This window comes from Leptosomus discolor, chromosome 17 (assembly GCF_034619465.1).
Source record: "Leptosomus discolor isolate bLepDis1 chromosome 17, bLepDis1.hap2, whole genome shotgun sequence".
NCBI lineage: Eukaryota > Metazoa > Chordata > Aves > Leptosomiformes > Leptosomidae > Leptosomus > Leptosomus discolor.
Genome location: NC_141407.1, coordinates 12,220,655 through 12,236,044, shown reverse-complemented (window position 1 = coordinate 12,236,044; position 15,390 = coordinate 12,220,655). Strand labels below are relative to the sequence as shown.

Sequence of the window (15,390 nt, the reverse complement as noted above, 5' to 3'; positions counted from 1 at the left end):
TCTGACTTTTCGGCCTGAATTTACAGTGAACACAAAATGCCACAATGCTGTGCTTAAAATGATTTCCAAAAAGGAGGCACATACAATGAATTGTTGAAGTCTTTCACTCTCTTCAAAACTAAAAGAGTTGATACAGCGTCATCTTGAGCTTTAAGACAGAAGGCAAAGCAATTCCTCGATACATTTTTGAACGGAACGTTTTCTGGCCAGAAAGAACGTCTTTCATTGTCTTTTTATGTCTGTACCGTTGTGTTTGGCACTCTTACCGCAGCAGCCACAGAATGGCAGCGACGGTATTCGGTGAAAGAGCCGTAATCTCTCTTACGGTTTGAAAGGGGAAAAAGGGACAGTGATAATCTAGATACAGGGATAAAGAAACCTAACAAGAAACTGAAGCAAACTCCTCTGTGGCTCTGCATTTTTGCTAAGAGCAGTCAACAAAATAAATCAGAACCAAGAAAAAACCTTTCACTTGCAAACAAGCATTCACAGCCACCCGCCAAACTGCAGTTTGTTTGGTAAATAGACTCTGGAAAGGTAATCGGATGAAAGCGAAGTTAAAACTTGGATTTCAGCTTTCAGTTTAGATGCTGCCATAATTTCCAGCTAAAAACAAACAAACAAACAAACAAATTAACGTGTGAGGCTGTAGCAGCCTGACCCAGGTAATCATGTAAGCAAGAACTGCGCTTGGTGGATGGGCAGGTAGAACTGTAAGGTCAGTGTGGCTGGAAATGGTGCTGCAAAATCCCTGACGCTGAGCTGAGATTCGTGGTGTTGTATGTCCGTGTGTTCTCTAGTGTGTACCTCACAGGAACACCAGCGATTGGTGAGTGTGAACAGGAAGGAAAAGGCTCCCAGTACCTTTTCCCCCTCTCTAACCATTCCACACAATCATGCTGGAACTGAGATACACGCTCCAGAAGCCACAGGCAAGACTAGAGGTCTAGTGCTGAGTAAGTGACGGCTGTAAGCGGTCCCCTACTTGTAGAGACGCAATGTGTTCCGTAATATTTAGGAAAGCAGTGAAATCCCATGTGATCATCAGATGACTAATGGCAGGGAAGCTGAAAATGGTGCCGGTTGTGGCCTGTGCGCCACTGGGGCCCACTGATTCAGAGGGACAGCCCCAGGCACGGGCTTTCTCAATCTTGCCGCCTTTTAGGGCTGCAAAACCTCGGTGGTTCTGCTACACTGCGAGGTTGTCACCATAAAGGGGACCAGGACTGCGGGTAATAGGATCTGTCTCCTGGGGAGTAAGAAACAGGAAAGGGTAGGTTTATACGTACTTCTTTTTTCCACGCTGGCTGACAAGCAATGTAAGGTCTCTTCTGAATGCTCGCTAGCTTGGTTTGGTCTTGCTTCGTAAGTGGAATCAGGACATCTTTGCATATATTTAATCTGAAAAGAAAATAAAGTTGTTAAATTTTCTCATATACTTATTTGTTCCAACTTGTTTGTCTATATTAAGCCAAAATAATGTATGAAATGAATAATGAATTTAAATGTCAGTTGTCTTTTGTGCATAAAGTCAGATTGCCTTTGCTGACTATGAAACAGAAGAAGACTTTGTTTCTTTGGGGAAGGTAACTAACCTTTCAAGGTCAGATGGAAGGAGACCAAGCCACTTTATGGATGGGACGGTGAGATGATGGGCCTCAAAAGACATTGACTAAAATAAGAAAGGTCAGCTATAACATTCAGCGACTTTTAGTTTAAATCATTTGAGACATATGCCTTCCATGGTCATGGTCAGATTTTATTACAAAGGTAATTAGGTGTTTTCACTATCAGAACGCTGTAGGAGAACGTAGCGCGCTGAAGCTCACCATATCCCCTTGCCAGAAACCGTTCCTTCGCTAAGATTTGCACCCTTCAGGCCATGGCAGATTCTAGACTAGTCCAATTTAGGCTCGTCTAGTCTGAATGGGTTTGGTTTGGGTTTTTTACAGTCAATATGAATCTGATTGTCAAAAAAAAAAAAAAAAAAAAAAATCCAGGGGGAGCAATGACAATCAAATCTGGAAATTTCTGATATTTTCTGCTGGAAAGTACCACGTCATATAAAAATAGCTCAAGCACCTGGTCCAGTATCATAGCTACAGTATATATCTTAGGGAAAAGTGTAAAAACAAATAAGCAATTAATGCTACTCCTCAGAACACTCCCCCTGCTGCCAATGGTTTGTGACTTTCTGAGGCAGAAGTGGTGGTGGTGTAATACTTGATTTTGTCAGGATGCTTTTAGCATCCATGAAAACATTTGTCATCTACAGCAAAGCCTCACGGTTCAGTTACATGTTGTACAAAGGAAAACTTCCATTGTTTGTGGGGAGCTTGACATACTCTGGTTTGTTTGATACCCCTGTTGCTCTGTAACGGAACAACATAAGCTTTCAAAGGAACCTGACCACTTAATTTAATCCTGAAAGATGGCGTTTTATCAGTTTACACACCATTGTAGGAGAGCTGAAGGCATGACAGCTCACCTGAAAACTGGAGAGATCTGTCTCCCTGGATGTCCTTGAGGCATATGTTATGACATGTATTTGGACTCTGACATCATCAATGTCTGACAGTTTTCTGGAGTTCATTTTGGTTTTGGTTTTGTTTCTTACTTTGGGTGTTCTTTCTCCATTGCTCTACTGAACAGTTCACCCGTCCGCTCCCGCCCTCTGCCTTCACCTCAGTCCATCTGCCTTCCATATTGTCTTCCTGCACCTCGTCTTTTAGCAGCGCAATATAATGATGCCTTCTTGTCCCCTTGCCTCGTCTTCCATAATGTTCCACATTGACATCTGCATCCATAAGCAAATTCCCACCCCAAAACACGATCTATACCAACGTAACATCATTTTGTGGAGAATCACCCATCTGCCAACTTACGTGCTCCTCCTCCCAAAGTCCCTCCAGCCTCATACCTCTCCTAAGGCAGAAACGAAGCAAAACGGAGAACACTTTTCTATTTGGACTGCCTGAACACTGCCTGTGCAGCAGGGAAAAATTGTGAAGTATGGTGAAATGAAACACCTGTCATTGCTATCCCATTTCTTTTTGTTGCAGGAAGAAGGTGTTTCTGCAGGTATGTAAGGCCTAAAAAACCTGTGTCTTTGTGTTGAAACAAAATGATCAAAGGCAGTAATTGTTCTAACAAAGGCTACAGCATTTCATACATTCCAGCTTCAAGGCTGGGCTACAAAACAATGTATTTGATGTGGAAAAATTATACTCACCACAGATCCATATTTGTAGATACACATTATTTCTACACCTAGGTTGCAGAATAGCAAATGTCAAGTGTCTGTTTGTCTGCACGCTGGGCATGTTTAAGAAGACTGCGTTAAGAATTCAGTTTTATGGCATAACAGTTACGGCTTTATGGTTAGTGAGGTTCTTTATGGTTTACAATTATTTTTAGAGTATGTCAAAATAATGAGAATTTGAGCATAATACGTCACCTTTATATAGTTAAATGTTTCACACTGTCTGTGCATAGTCAATTCAAACCCAAGGATAATCAGCTCTTTTACACATTGTCCAGCATCTATCACAAAACGTGTCTTTGTCCTGTGTAATCCGTATCTCTTAATGCTATTGCTTTGAGCAGCTGCTTCTCGTTTTGCAGTAATCTCCCGAATTTCAGGTGGGATCAGTGTAGATACATAAGAGACTTTCTGCCTTTTGTGTTTGTGAATTCAGACTCTGAATTCAACCTAAGGCATACACACTCATACACGGAATCCCTCATGAAAATTCAGACCTGCCACTGGTGTAACAGAACAGCACATCCAGAATGGGATGGACTTCTTTTAGGATTAACTTCATTCCTGTTGGCATCAGACTTGTTGTTTCTAGCTTTCACTACTGTAAATATTGACATGAGGGCTGAATTATTAATATAACTGTGTGTGAACCACTTTAAAACCAATAAAGGCTCACTTTGCTCAAACATACTATTTTCTTCATGTCTGTCTGGCCTAAGGATCATGATGTAGTTAAAAGTTTTGCTTTATACCAAACTAAGCTACATTTACGAAAGTTCCTGTTATTTCCTTTTATTTTACAAAAGGAACAGTATAGCCAACAGCTGGAATTCTTGACAGAGCAACATTTTCAATGGTATTTAACTCTGTAAAGATGCAGCTAGGGCCTCCTGAGACTTTTAGACGTGGTCAAGTACCTAACTCCCGTTAAAATCAGTGTTATCATGCAATGGAACATAAAAGTCAATTATCTTTATCCTCTTTTTTTAGGCGCAAGGGAACTTTCAAAATCTAGCTCTATTCTGAGCTATGAATTTTATTTTTTTTTTCCTTTTTAGGTACAAAGTAAGATTCTTACTAATACCTCAAAGCACAACAAATCCCCACAGAGGGGAAGGGCATATTCAATGGGATTTAAAGCCAATACCAATGTTTCAGTTAAACTCCTTCCGTACTCCTAGATATATCCTGCATAAATCAGGAGCCTTCTGATTGTGTTGGATCTCTGTGCTCTGAGTACCTTCCCATACAAGCGAGATTAGATCAATTTTGCTTTCCTTTTATGTCATTGAACCTCTATAGATTTACCGTGTGGATCTGCATCCATAAGGGTGAAAATAGGAATTTGAAAAGAATCCCACAGCTTCCTGACCAAAAGTCGTGTATTAAGATCTGGTACGCCTCTTCCCTAAGGAAATAAAATAAAAGCAGACAGGCTTAAATTAATTAAAACAAGATCTGGCTAAATATGTGTTTACATTTGTCATTTAAAAGCAAGCAAACAAACAAAATGAAGGGAAAGTTCTATGCTCCTGTCTTGGTTCTGTGAGAGGGAAGGAGGAAGGGGCTGGGGAGCAGCACGGCGGATGTTCTGGGTTGCAGGCACTGCAGGAGTATCGTGCATTCCTCTGTTCAAGGAGTTAGTTTGTAAGGTCTGGGAGTTGATGTAGAGATGCACCCCGGTATCTGTATAAGTTGGTGTGAGAACACCACTTTTTTCTTCTCAAAAATATTGATGGCACTAATGAAACAATATAAAACAAGTTCTTGCTCTGACTGGCTGTGACTGGGCAACACGCGGCACAGTATAAATGCTTCTCTCTCTCAGGGATGGGGATGTGGTTTTTTCCTCGTTGTGGGCCAGATTTGTCCCAGAACAAGTAGGCATGCATATTGCATTTACACATTCTTGTTAGTTCTCCAGGCTCCAGAGCTCTTTCAGTACAATCCAAAATCAACTAATTCTGTTCCATTTGGGTTTGCTGGGATCCTGAAGGACAAAAGGTTACTCAACAGTTAAGCCTTTCTTAAGACTGAGTGGGGCAGCTACTTTGCAGCAGCGTGATAGTTGACGAGATACCAAGCTCTAAGGAGATGTTTGGAGGAGATAAGTCTTTAGAATGTGCATTTTATATTTCTATGAGGATAACAACATAAATTTTTTAAATGTTAGACAGGTTTCATATTCATTTTATTACGGTCTTTTTGTTTGAGCACCACTACAGTGCTAAAGTATTACTTAAATTCTTACATCTAGCTAGATAAAATGAAATGTGAAATACATACTGTAATCATTATGCATGGGGACAATTTATTGCAGAAGTCATCATCCAGGAGTCTCTGAAAAGTTGCATCTTTTTCTACAATTAACATAAATTTGGCATGTGAGATTAAATCTTTTCTGTTAAGGCTAGCTGCATGTAAAATGATCCATCACACCAATCAATTAAAACTAAATGCTCTAAAATACCTGTTCTGAAGCCAAAAGCAGTGTTCATGACTCAATTTCAGAGCCAACAAGCAAAGAAAAAATTACCAGAACATTGTTTAACTTGGAATATTCTTTCTTTTTACTTTATTTTTTTAGTCTACAATGAGAGTTCTTGCTCAAAGGATACTTTTAATTCCTTGAACATTAGATGGCACAGTGACTGCCTAAAACAACAAAAATGAGATTAATCATTTTAAATAGAGAAAATGATATATATTAAAATAACAACATTAGGTAATGAAGGACACAATTACATCCTGAAACAACCATTCCTCTTCCATATACAAGATCAATCTTGACATTTTCACCTCTTTATAAGCATATTCAACCATTCGTGTCCTGCTCTGTTGTACAGTTGTGTAGGAGTCCTCCTGTTATGACAAAATGCTTTCCAAAAGTGTTTGTGCTACTGCCACAGCAGACTGTTCATCATATGGGCATTACAGAGATAACAATGTCCTGATTCATTTATCTGTCTTAACCAGAAAAAAAGCCAGCTTGGTGTGAAGATTGCAAATTTAATACAGGCTAAAAACATCTAAGTATTCTTTTTGGAAGACCCTTAAATCCTTATTTTTTATTAACCTACAACCTGATTTTGTAAGTACTTTGGAGCAACAATATGAAGACACAGTAATGTTTACTCTACATCTCATATTAGGATTGGCCCAATCTGGCAAGCATATGGATGAGAAAACAGGAACTAGAGGAAGAACTTGGCAAGAGTGTGTATATATTGAAGTGTGTGGTCTGTTTTTACTGCTGACCACTAAATCACCTCTGGTGCCAGCATGGAACGACTCAACAAATAAAAATACGAAGAGCTGTAGAAGAGCATTGATAACAGGGGACATTACTCTCTGCTTAAAAGCAGGTATAGTAGGCAGCTAAGGTTATCCTTCCATCTTGAAACTACTGACTTAGGTGTACAATGCACACATTTTCCGGGAATTCCTGTCAGCAAGTCTCAGTTCTGTTCCTGCTTTCATATTCTGCACGGCTATAGGAAATCTTTCAGGACTAGATTAGTTGAGTCTCATCTCCTCAAACCACTTCTGGCTCTTGACTCTTATGAAACCACTGTTATAAACTTCTCTTTAGCTCAGTGCCACCTTTGACAAAATGAGTTGACAATGGAAGCCCTTCTAATGTCTGTAACTCCTGTGTAGGCGATAATCCTGGGACTAAACAGCCTGCTAGTATATACCTTTGGTTGTACTGTGCTGGGCACATGGAGACAGTCTCAACTCTATTGATGGAGTATCATCATTAAGCTTTGGTAAATGAGAACATAATTTGGGTCCAGAAAGAGATTCTTTCTCTAATTATAGAGGCTCGGTTCAGTCTCTCATCTGTGCTGTTGCTACTAGAGGAGTCTGCCCAGTGTTGTAGAAGCAGCTCATTGAGGACCATACCAGTATGTTAACTCAGGCTGTTGAGATTTGTTTTCTTACTCTGCCAGAAATCAATCTATTGTGACAGAAATGAAGTATGTTCAGAGTGCCCAGGATTCTTTGATTCAGAGAACTTATTTGACAGAACATTGTAACACAAAGCCTAAGCTACACAAAATACATGCCTTCCTCTGCAAGGCTCCTGTGGTAGAAGGTAGTGCTAAAAACCATACCCAAAGGATATATTCCTTCTGGTGAGCATATAGCTGAGCTTCAGAATTGCAATACAGTTGAGCAATACTTTTTATCTCTCGTTTTGTAATGTCTCAATTTGGCACAAGCACAGGTCTGTATAGTAAATGTATACAATAACCTGAGCTACAAGAGGTTCAGGGTGTTATGCAAAGGTAGATGCTACGAATTACTGTTACTGTTTTGTAATACATACTGTTGCACTGCAGGTACAATTCACTTTTGTACCGTCTTCTTCAGTGTAACTTAAATTACCAGCAACAAAACCTTTAGTTGTAGACAGCTGAAAAAAATAGTAAGTTGTAGACAGTAAACTGGAAATTACATCCTGTTATGTGACTATATTGCACAGGCAAAATGAGAAACTTCTGAAAATAATTCTGACTGGTAATAAGCAGCTATCGACTGCCATCAGCCTTTTAAACACTAAGCAATGTTGTTGTCATCATGGACATAAAGGCATCCTTATGATAAATTACGTTAACAACTGCATTTTTAGATACAAAGGAATTCTTGTAACTTGCATGAGATCCAAGTAAATTTGACAGGTTGTTACATCTCTGACGTACTTTAAATTTTCGGTTAACCCCCAAGTTAGCAAATCACTTGAGTACAAGTTGCTGAACAGATCTCTTGCAGTCTGAAGTTTCAGCACTGCTTTCACTACATAATAGCAAAAGGCCCTGTGATTTTAGCTGGCAGTTTGTCCCAAACTCTTTGGAGCAAGCAAACTCTGTGAGTTTTCTCTGAAGAAAGAAACCTTTCGAAGGCTGTGATAAACACAATTAGGTTTCATTGGCACAAATGACATTTTATATTTTAACTATGTATTTCCTACTGATAACGTTTCTTCATATTTCAGCTTTCATTTCAGTCTATATGGTTTGGGAATAATGACAAAAACATTCAAAATAAACCACTTACTATATGTAGACTTCTCCGAGGTATCTTAAGCATGCAAGAAATGTCATTGATTATATTGTCCACAACACTTTGGCTACCAAAGAGTAGTGTATCTGAATAATATATATCTCTATCAAGAGAAAATATTATATTTGTAATTATAATACTGAAACAGCTGTAGGGTCATGAGAATTACATAGTTATGGATGAATGCTATAGATATAGCATGGATAATCAGATCAACCTAAAGCATTTTATGTACAGGAATCCGTTATCCTACAGGTTTGCATCCTACAGGCTGTTTTTCACACTAACATTCTTAAAATACAAAATAACTTTATTTGAAATTACAGAAATGTAGTGTGTTACCTTTTAGTTGCATAAGTATTGCTCTGCACCATCTTATAGATCATAGATAATATCTTGAGCATCAGAGCTGAAAAGATACATTTTTAAAAATATTTTATCAATTTTCAGAAATACATATACAATAATTTGTCTTTATATCGACCCAGATTTATGTCTCATAAAATGAAACGTTGAAATATATGTTGAATGTGAAAATACAGAGAGACTGTACTAATCAATAGACTCAATAATTTCTAGCATAATTAGAAAAAATATCATGGAGTTAAGTGAGGGAATGTATGCCCTGCTGTCTCGGCCAAGAAATTAAATGACTGAGTTAGAAAAAGAAATTAGCATATTTTCTATATTCCAAGATCCCTTTACTAGTTAGCTTTTTGAATAAGGGTGATGTTTTTACATTAAGACCTTTTGAATATGTCTTCAGCTGATATTCATTCAGGGAGGGTAGAAACTGTAAGAACACTGTATTAATTTCACTGTCACTCACTATAATTTAATAGAGAACAGAAAAGCTAAAGGGCTGGTCATAATATCAAGTTATATTAACCATACAGTTCTAAATCCCAGTGCATAGTAATTTTTTATGGTTTGGAGTTTTTTTGTGGGTTGTTTTTTTTTTGGTTCGTTTGTTTTGTTTTGGGTTTGGTGGGGTTTTGGGGTTTTTTTTTGTTTGGTTTGGGTTTTTTACAAAGTTTTGAACTAAAATACAAGAATAAACAAGAATTCTGCTTTTGAACTTTTTTAACTTACCAAATTTGGGTGCTGATCTAGGGCAGTCACTTCTTATTTGTTTTGTAGTACAACGTGGTATCATCTGTAGACCTACAGAATCTTTAAATCTGATACATTGGAAACAAGTAAAGTAAAACTGTAAACTTATTGAGTATATGTAAATTGCTCTCTGCAAGGTAATTCAGGCTCAGACCACTTTCCTGTAACCAAATATGCCAGTGCTATTTTCAGATTCAGTACAGAAACCGTCAACTTGGGTGGAGTTGTAGCGGCCAAAGGAAACAGGCAGGCAGGAGTCATTGTCTGCCAAAATGACCCATTCAAAACACTACTGAACTGCCCCCTGGCCGATCAGTGGCTTCAACACATGAAAGAGCTTCTGCAGAAGATGCTTCAAGACTGAATTTAAGCCTAAAATACATAAGTTTCCGGTCAAAAGTAGAGACAAGAAAAATATTTTACATGTTTGTAACTGTTAATATATCAGCCTCAATTATTATTTAACATGGAAACAAAGGAATACATTACAAAAAAATGTGAATCCTTATTGGAATACAAATAAAGCCTGATACAGTGACTTTCTGATACAGAATGTATGAAAAAGTGTTATTTAATATTACAATAATATTATCTAATTTATACCTTTAAATTATTATCAGAATAACTCAATTATATTCCATGACTAACTTTTGGAAACGAAAAAGTGGCCCACCCTATTCTCTAAATAGTTGTTTAATCTAAATGAGCTCCACCATTTCGTGTTTCACCATTTCATGTCTGAAGGTGCACATTTCAACAAAAGAATCAGTTTGTTTCTTAAGGATTCATTATTTTACTTGAAATTATTTTAGTGCCTTATGATGTGACAGTCCTGTCTTTAAAGCATTCTTTTTCATCTCAGAGGTTTGTATGTACTTTTTTAAAGTATTGGTGCTAAAATGGCTATACTTTCATCTAAAACTGCATAACGTTTCTAAATTTCTTTGTCGAAGGTTTTGCTCCTTGCGTCCTTTGGGTGGCAGAACACACCGCGCTGCACGTCCCTAAAGTGACAGCAACAACAAGCAGCACCGTGCAGCATCTGCCTGACAGCTTCACAGTAACTTTCTTGCTTTTGTGCTGCAACATTTAAAAGTTATTTGTGCTTTTCACTCGCACACTCCCTACATTGTAACTGCACGGGGGGAAAGCAGTGATCGACACTTGGCGGGACTGCTGTCAGCTTGAACAAGGAACACTCCTTGCCTCTCAGAAAAGACTGTGCTGAAGAACCCGATCAATGTGGCTCCCACCAGTATTTCGTAAAGGTAACTGCAAGCTGGCACTAGATCGGACTAAATCTTTCAACTAACGGGAAATCCTTTTTTTGTTGTTGTTTTTGGTTTTGTTTGTCTGGAAAGATACAGCTGGACAATGGAAACCGATTGTACTACTTTAGGCCTGGCATTCTCACAGATTGACATCATTCTCAGGTAAATACCTCTCTGGGTATATACAGATGTTTACAAAGAACATTTCAAACTTTAAATCATTCTCTCATTCTACTAGTTCCTGCCCAGCACAGATTCCATCTTTGTAGATTAGGTATGAAAAGGCTGTCTAAAACAGAAAAAAAAATGCCCTACTGACTACGTTTTCTTCCATTCATATTATAGTTTGGCGTTCTGTTTTTATTTTATTTGGCTATTTATTTTTATTTTAATCTTCATAAACCGCTGATTTAAAGTGGGATACAGGTCACTAGTCAATGGAAATGCATATCTGAGATTACATTTCTCCACCGTAAATAATGGTTCAGCTTTTTTTTAATGTGATTGATGAGTCTTATTTTTAACATACTGTGATGTTAACTTGTTTTAATTTGAACGTTTTTCCCCCTATGTGTTCTCATGGCAAATATCATCTCACATTTGTTTTTCTAGCCTGGAACACCATTTCCCTGAAGATTGCCAAAAATTGCAAACCTTTGTTACAGTATTTTAATTTTACAGGCATCTGAGTCAAACATTTTTGTTAAACTATCAAGACACAAACCATTAAATTCCCTGGAACATACAAGCCTTTCAGTTAACCGATTACCTTCAGGCCTCTCAGGTTTTTTGATTGACAGAAATTTGTTATTCTCATTAAATGCGTATTCCACCAAAGTGTAATGTGTGGAAGGGTTGCTATGCTTTCTCAACCTCAAATGTTTGTAATGTGTCCACCTACAAGCACCTCTGCAACCTTATCAGTCTAAATGTCCTTTAACCCACTGACATCCAAAGCTACCAAAAGGCAAAAATCAATTTGTGTCTTCTTTATCCCTCTGCTTCTGTATTATAGAAAGCAACTAATCTCTCAGTTTCAGGTATTTTCAGTTTAAACGAGCTCCTTGGAAAAATACTGTCACAGAAGCAACTTCTACAAATCACAAAGTGTGTTATAAAGAAGGACAGGTTGCTTTTTCTCTGATCCTGTCTAGATAAGCTGACATAAGAGCTGAAATTTAGATATTAGAAATATGGCTTGCTTTATTTGGCTGGCATTGAGCTTAGAACACAACACAGAGGCAAGAAATACAACAGGAAGAGGTGAGATACATCTTTGCTGAAGAACAAAAAGAGAAGTTTATCACTATCATTTTAAGAAATAAGATACCATGAGGAAAAGCAGAGAAAAAGAAAAGAGGAAGCAGAGAAAAGGCACTGGAGGATGAAATCACTAGTGAGTGTTTCCAGCCTGAAACAGATTTTTTCACTCTAACACAACTTACCAATTCTGGTTTCTACTGCTTCCAGAAAATGATTGTTTATAGGACCTCCCTTTCATTTTTCATTCCCCTTTATGCTATAGTCTGCTGTTCCGTAATACATGGTGCCTGTTCACGCAGAGTGGTTACTAAGCATTACTTTTTATTTGTCCATATTTATTGATTCTAATACTTCTAGAACTATGTATGATTAACTTTTCTGGAAGTTACATAATCAGATTTATATTCATGGCACTTATATTAATATAAGGCAGGACTTTAAAATATATAATACTTACTCTATGTTCCTCCAGTCTGATCTGTTAGCCAGCGTAAGAACAGGTGCTTTTTTTTGGGCCAAGCTGTTAAGCACATCTAGAATAACATTTTCTATTGCTTCAAGAACTTCAGAACTGAAACAAAGAAAATTAATTATACAAATCATCTGATAAAATCTAGTTCTACTTTGAGTTTTGACAATCTATCACCACTCTGACAAAAATAATGTAATCTAAAACTGCTTCAAGGATAGATTTCAAAAATGGGGAGGAATTCCTTTGTTTTTTGATTTTGTTTTGCTCAGTTTCCCTAAAGTCTTTGACTTTTCATTCTAGATGCATGACTGAGGACACAATTAAAAGTACATTTCTATTCAGTCCTGAAACCATCAAATTTTTCACCAGCTGAACTTTTAGACCAACTGGCTGGTTTGTGACTAATGATTAATGTTTTACTATAAATGATGTAATATTGGCTTTGGCTATGACTTGGGCTAAGTTGTTTTTAAATGCTGTAAATTTAAAAAATGTTCAAGAGTACAAATACTTCCTGTTGTACTATTGCACATTAACCTTTTGATCTGCTGCCCTGAACAAACTGTGAAGGGTTTTAATTGTATGAAGGCTTAGTCTCAACAGATGCACTGTGAAAAGAATAAAATCTGTATCTTTCACCTAAAAAGACAAAGTAACCTTGCAGCAGATCCCTTACAGCAAAACTGTAGGCTGGTTTGAGTGTTATGACAGATGCTTTTTATTTTCTTAAGCAATCTGACTCCAACACTTCAGCTGTCCTTAAAATTACAAGTGTACTACATACCATCATAAGTTTAGGTAGGAATTAAAAGAATAGACAAAATTAATTTTGGCTCAAAGTTTTATCAGCAAAGTCCAATTTTGTCATTAAGTAATATCCTAAGAAAAGATGAGTCAGTACCAGTGCACATCACACAAAATGAGTTATGTTACAAAATCAGCACGAATGATTTTAAAACCTAGCTACGAGCCTCCTTAAATAGTAATGAAGTGTCATTAAAGCTCTGCTCTATCAGCTGGATGTTTCTTCCATTTTGTAGCTCAGCTTCCATTTACCCCTCATTCTGCTGAAAATAGATTATAATTTTTTGAAAGCAATTTCTGGAAAGTATTAACCTTTTATTTTGAAATGTTATTCGTAATAGTATCTGTATTAAAAAAACCCAAAAAAACCCTACTAGTATTGCTAACATTTTTGTCCAATAATATTAAACCATTCAACAAACACAATGATTTTTTCTGTTTTTCAGATGAATAAACTTGGACACAGAAGGACTAATGGCTTTCCAAAGGTGAAACAATGAAGCATTTTGCACTGCTGATAATACAAGAAGGCCCAGTCATGCAGCCAACATCTAAATTCATTTTCTACCGTGTAATAGCTTCATAATCAACTCCAAGATTCCCTAATTTTCAGACTCATAGTCTCTTCCTTCAAATTAAAATGCTACATCTCACTGCCATATCCAAACTAAAAATTCTATTAAGCACAGAGGAAATGCTTGGCTGGTGAGCTAAATGTATAATGCAGCAAAAGAGTAAAATAGGTAAGCAAAGCTGACGACAGTGCAAACCTCCAACATAACAAAGACTAGAGGGTTGAAGATGATAAAAATATGTATGGGCAGATGGATGAAAGAGCAGATAGGTAGATAGGAAATCTAAACCGTGTCATTGCTTTGATACTCATAAATGTTTTAGTTATATATTTGGTTCTGTCCACTGTAACTGTCTTAATATTCTAGATATATTTCAAAGTTTGCTGCAGAATTTGAAAGTCCAGGTTTCTGTTCCAATCCCAGTTTCCCGATTTGTTGGCCAACAGAAGATGTAAATGTGGTAAAATAGGAGGAAGAGGACAGCAATTCTCTGTGTCCCCCCTGCTGATATTCTGTCTCTTATTGCAGAGATTAACTGAACCTTAATAAGCAAACATAAAATACTGGCCAAGTATGCCTACTTAAAATTCACTCTGGTTTTGTTAACAGCGAAATCTGAGCAGAGAAGGGGTAAGCACTGTGAATCTCACAGGGTTTGCCTCATCATTTCTAACAGGTTGCAGCATAGTAGATACTTGTTTCTGTGCAGCACAAGAAATTATCTTCAATATTAATAGTGTAAAAGATTAATATTATAGCACCTTTACCAAGCTAACAATATAAATACACAAGAGAAACAGTTACAAATAAAAATCTGCACTGTAATAAAGCAACACACTCCAAAACCCAGAACAGTACATCGCTAAAGCCATGTGGTTCCCACACCCTGCCACAAAGACCTCCTTTTCCTTTTAAAATACTTTTAAGATGCTCCTGGTCTGTTCTAGCTTCTGAGGCTGACATACTGTGTATGGAAAGAATCTTTAAAAAAATGCCGGGAGTTTTTTGTTAGTGAAATTCAGTATGTTTGTTTTGTCACGGTTCTCTGTGTTTCTGTCTGTACCTACAGACTTTTTGAAGAGGTCTGAGGGAACGGAGACACTGTTTGCAGTGTGAGAGCCCCTCCTGCCCCGGGTTTTTGTGGGGGAGTATGTTTTCACTTCTGCACAAGCCCGTTAGGTGCAATGGCGCGCTGCCTACTTAAGTATTGCCACAGAAAGAGCGTATGGGTGCTATTTTGCACATCTTTTTACCTAGGGACGTGGCTTTCATGACCAGACAGACTTGTTTCCCTGAAGCTGGCCCTGTCCCCAGCTGGCACTTCAGTGGAACGCACACTGTGGTCCTCCATGAAGGCTGGTGCAGAGCAATCCAACTCCTCTGGAGGGGATGAAGCCATGTTAAAAAGAGGCAAAAGAGATTATTAAAGAAATTAGAAAAGGCTATTCTGCCTGCTGGACTTAAAACTCATGATATGAGGTCAAACCATAAGGCCACGGAGAAAAAGCAGAACATTTCTGTAGAAACCAAATTCGAGATGCTCCGGCCCTCCCTGACTGCCCG

General features: G+C 37.7%; 1 protein-coding gene across 1 annotated transcript; it reads right to left on the bottom strand.

Annotated features, from left to right (window-relative positions):
* Nucleotides 1-470: 470 nt before the first annotated feature.
* Nucleotides 471-15,178, bottom strand: SPO11 (SPO11 initiator of meiotic double strand breaks). Its single transcript, XM_009951439.2, has 13 exons — nt 15,081-15,178; nt 12,434-12,547; nt 9,422-9,510; nt 8,672-8,738; nt 8,324-8,432; nt 7,596-7,682; nt 5,881-5,917; nt 5,549-5,658; nt 4,571-4,670; nt 3,233-3,270; nt 1,596-1,672; nt 1,290-1,401; nt 471-606 (listed from the first exon to the last, which is right to left on the bottom strand). The coding sequence occupies exons 1-13, from the start codon at nt 15,176-15,178 to the stop codon at nt 487-489; spliced, it is 1,158 nt and encodes a 385-aa protein (XP_009949741.2). The 3' UTR covers nt 471-486.
* Between the last annotated feature and the right edge of the window lie 212 nt (nt 15,179-15,390).

Excerpts from the sequence above, each read along its gene's own strand:
- SPO11 (XM_009951439.2), bottom strand. The coding sequence starts at position 15,178 with ATGGAGGACCACAGTGTGCGTTCCACTGAAGTGCCAGCTGGGGACAGG. Across the intron at positions 8,739-9,421 it reads TAGATCAGCACCCAAATTTG|CTCTGATGCTCAAGATATTA; the intron begins GTAAGTTAAAAA and ends GTATCTTTTCAG. Across the intron at positions 1,673-3,232 it reads TCTACAAATATGGATCTGTG|TCAATGTCTTTTGAGGCCCA; the intron begins GTGAGTATAATT and ends TTCTTATTTTAG.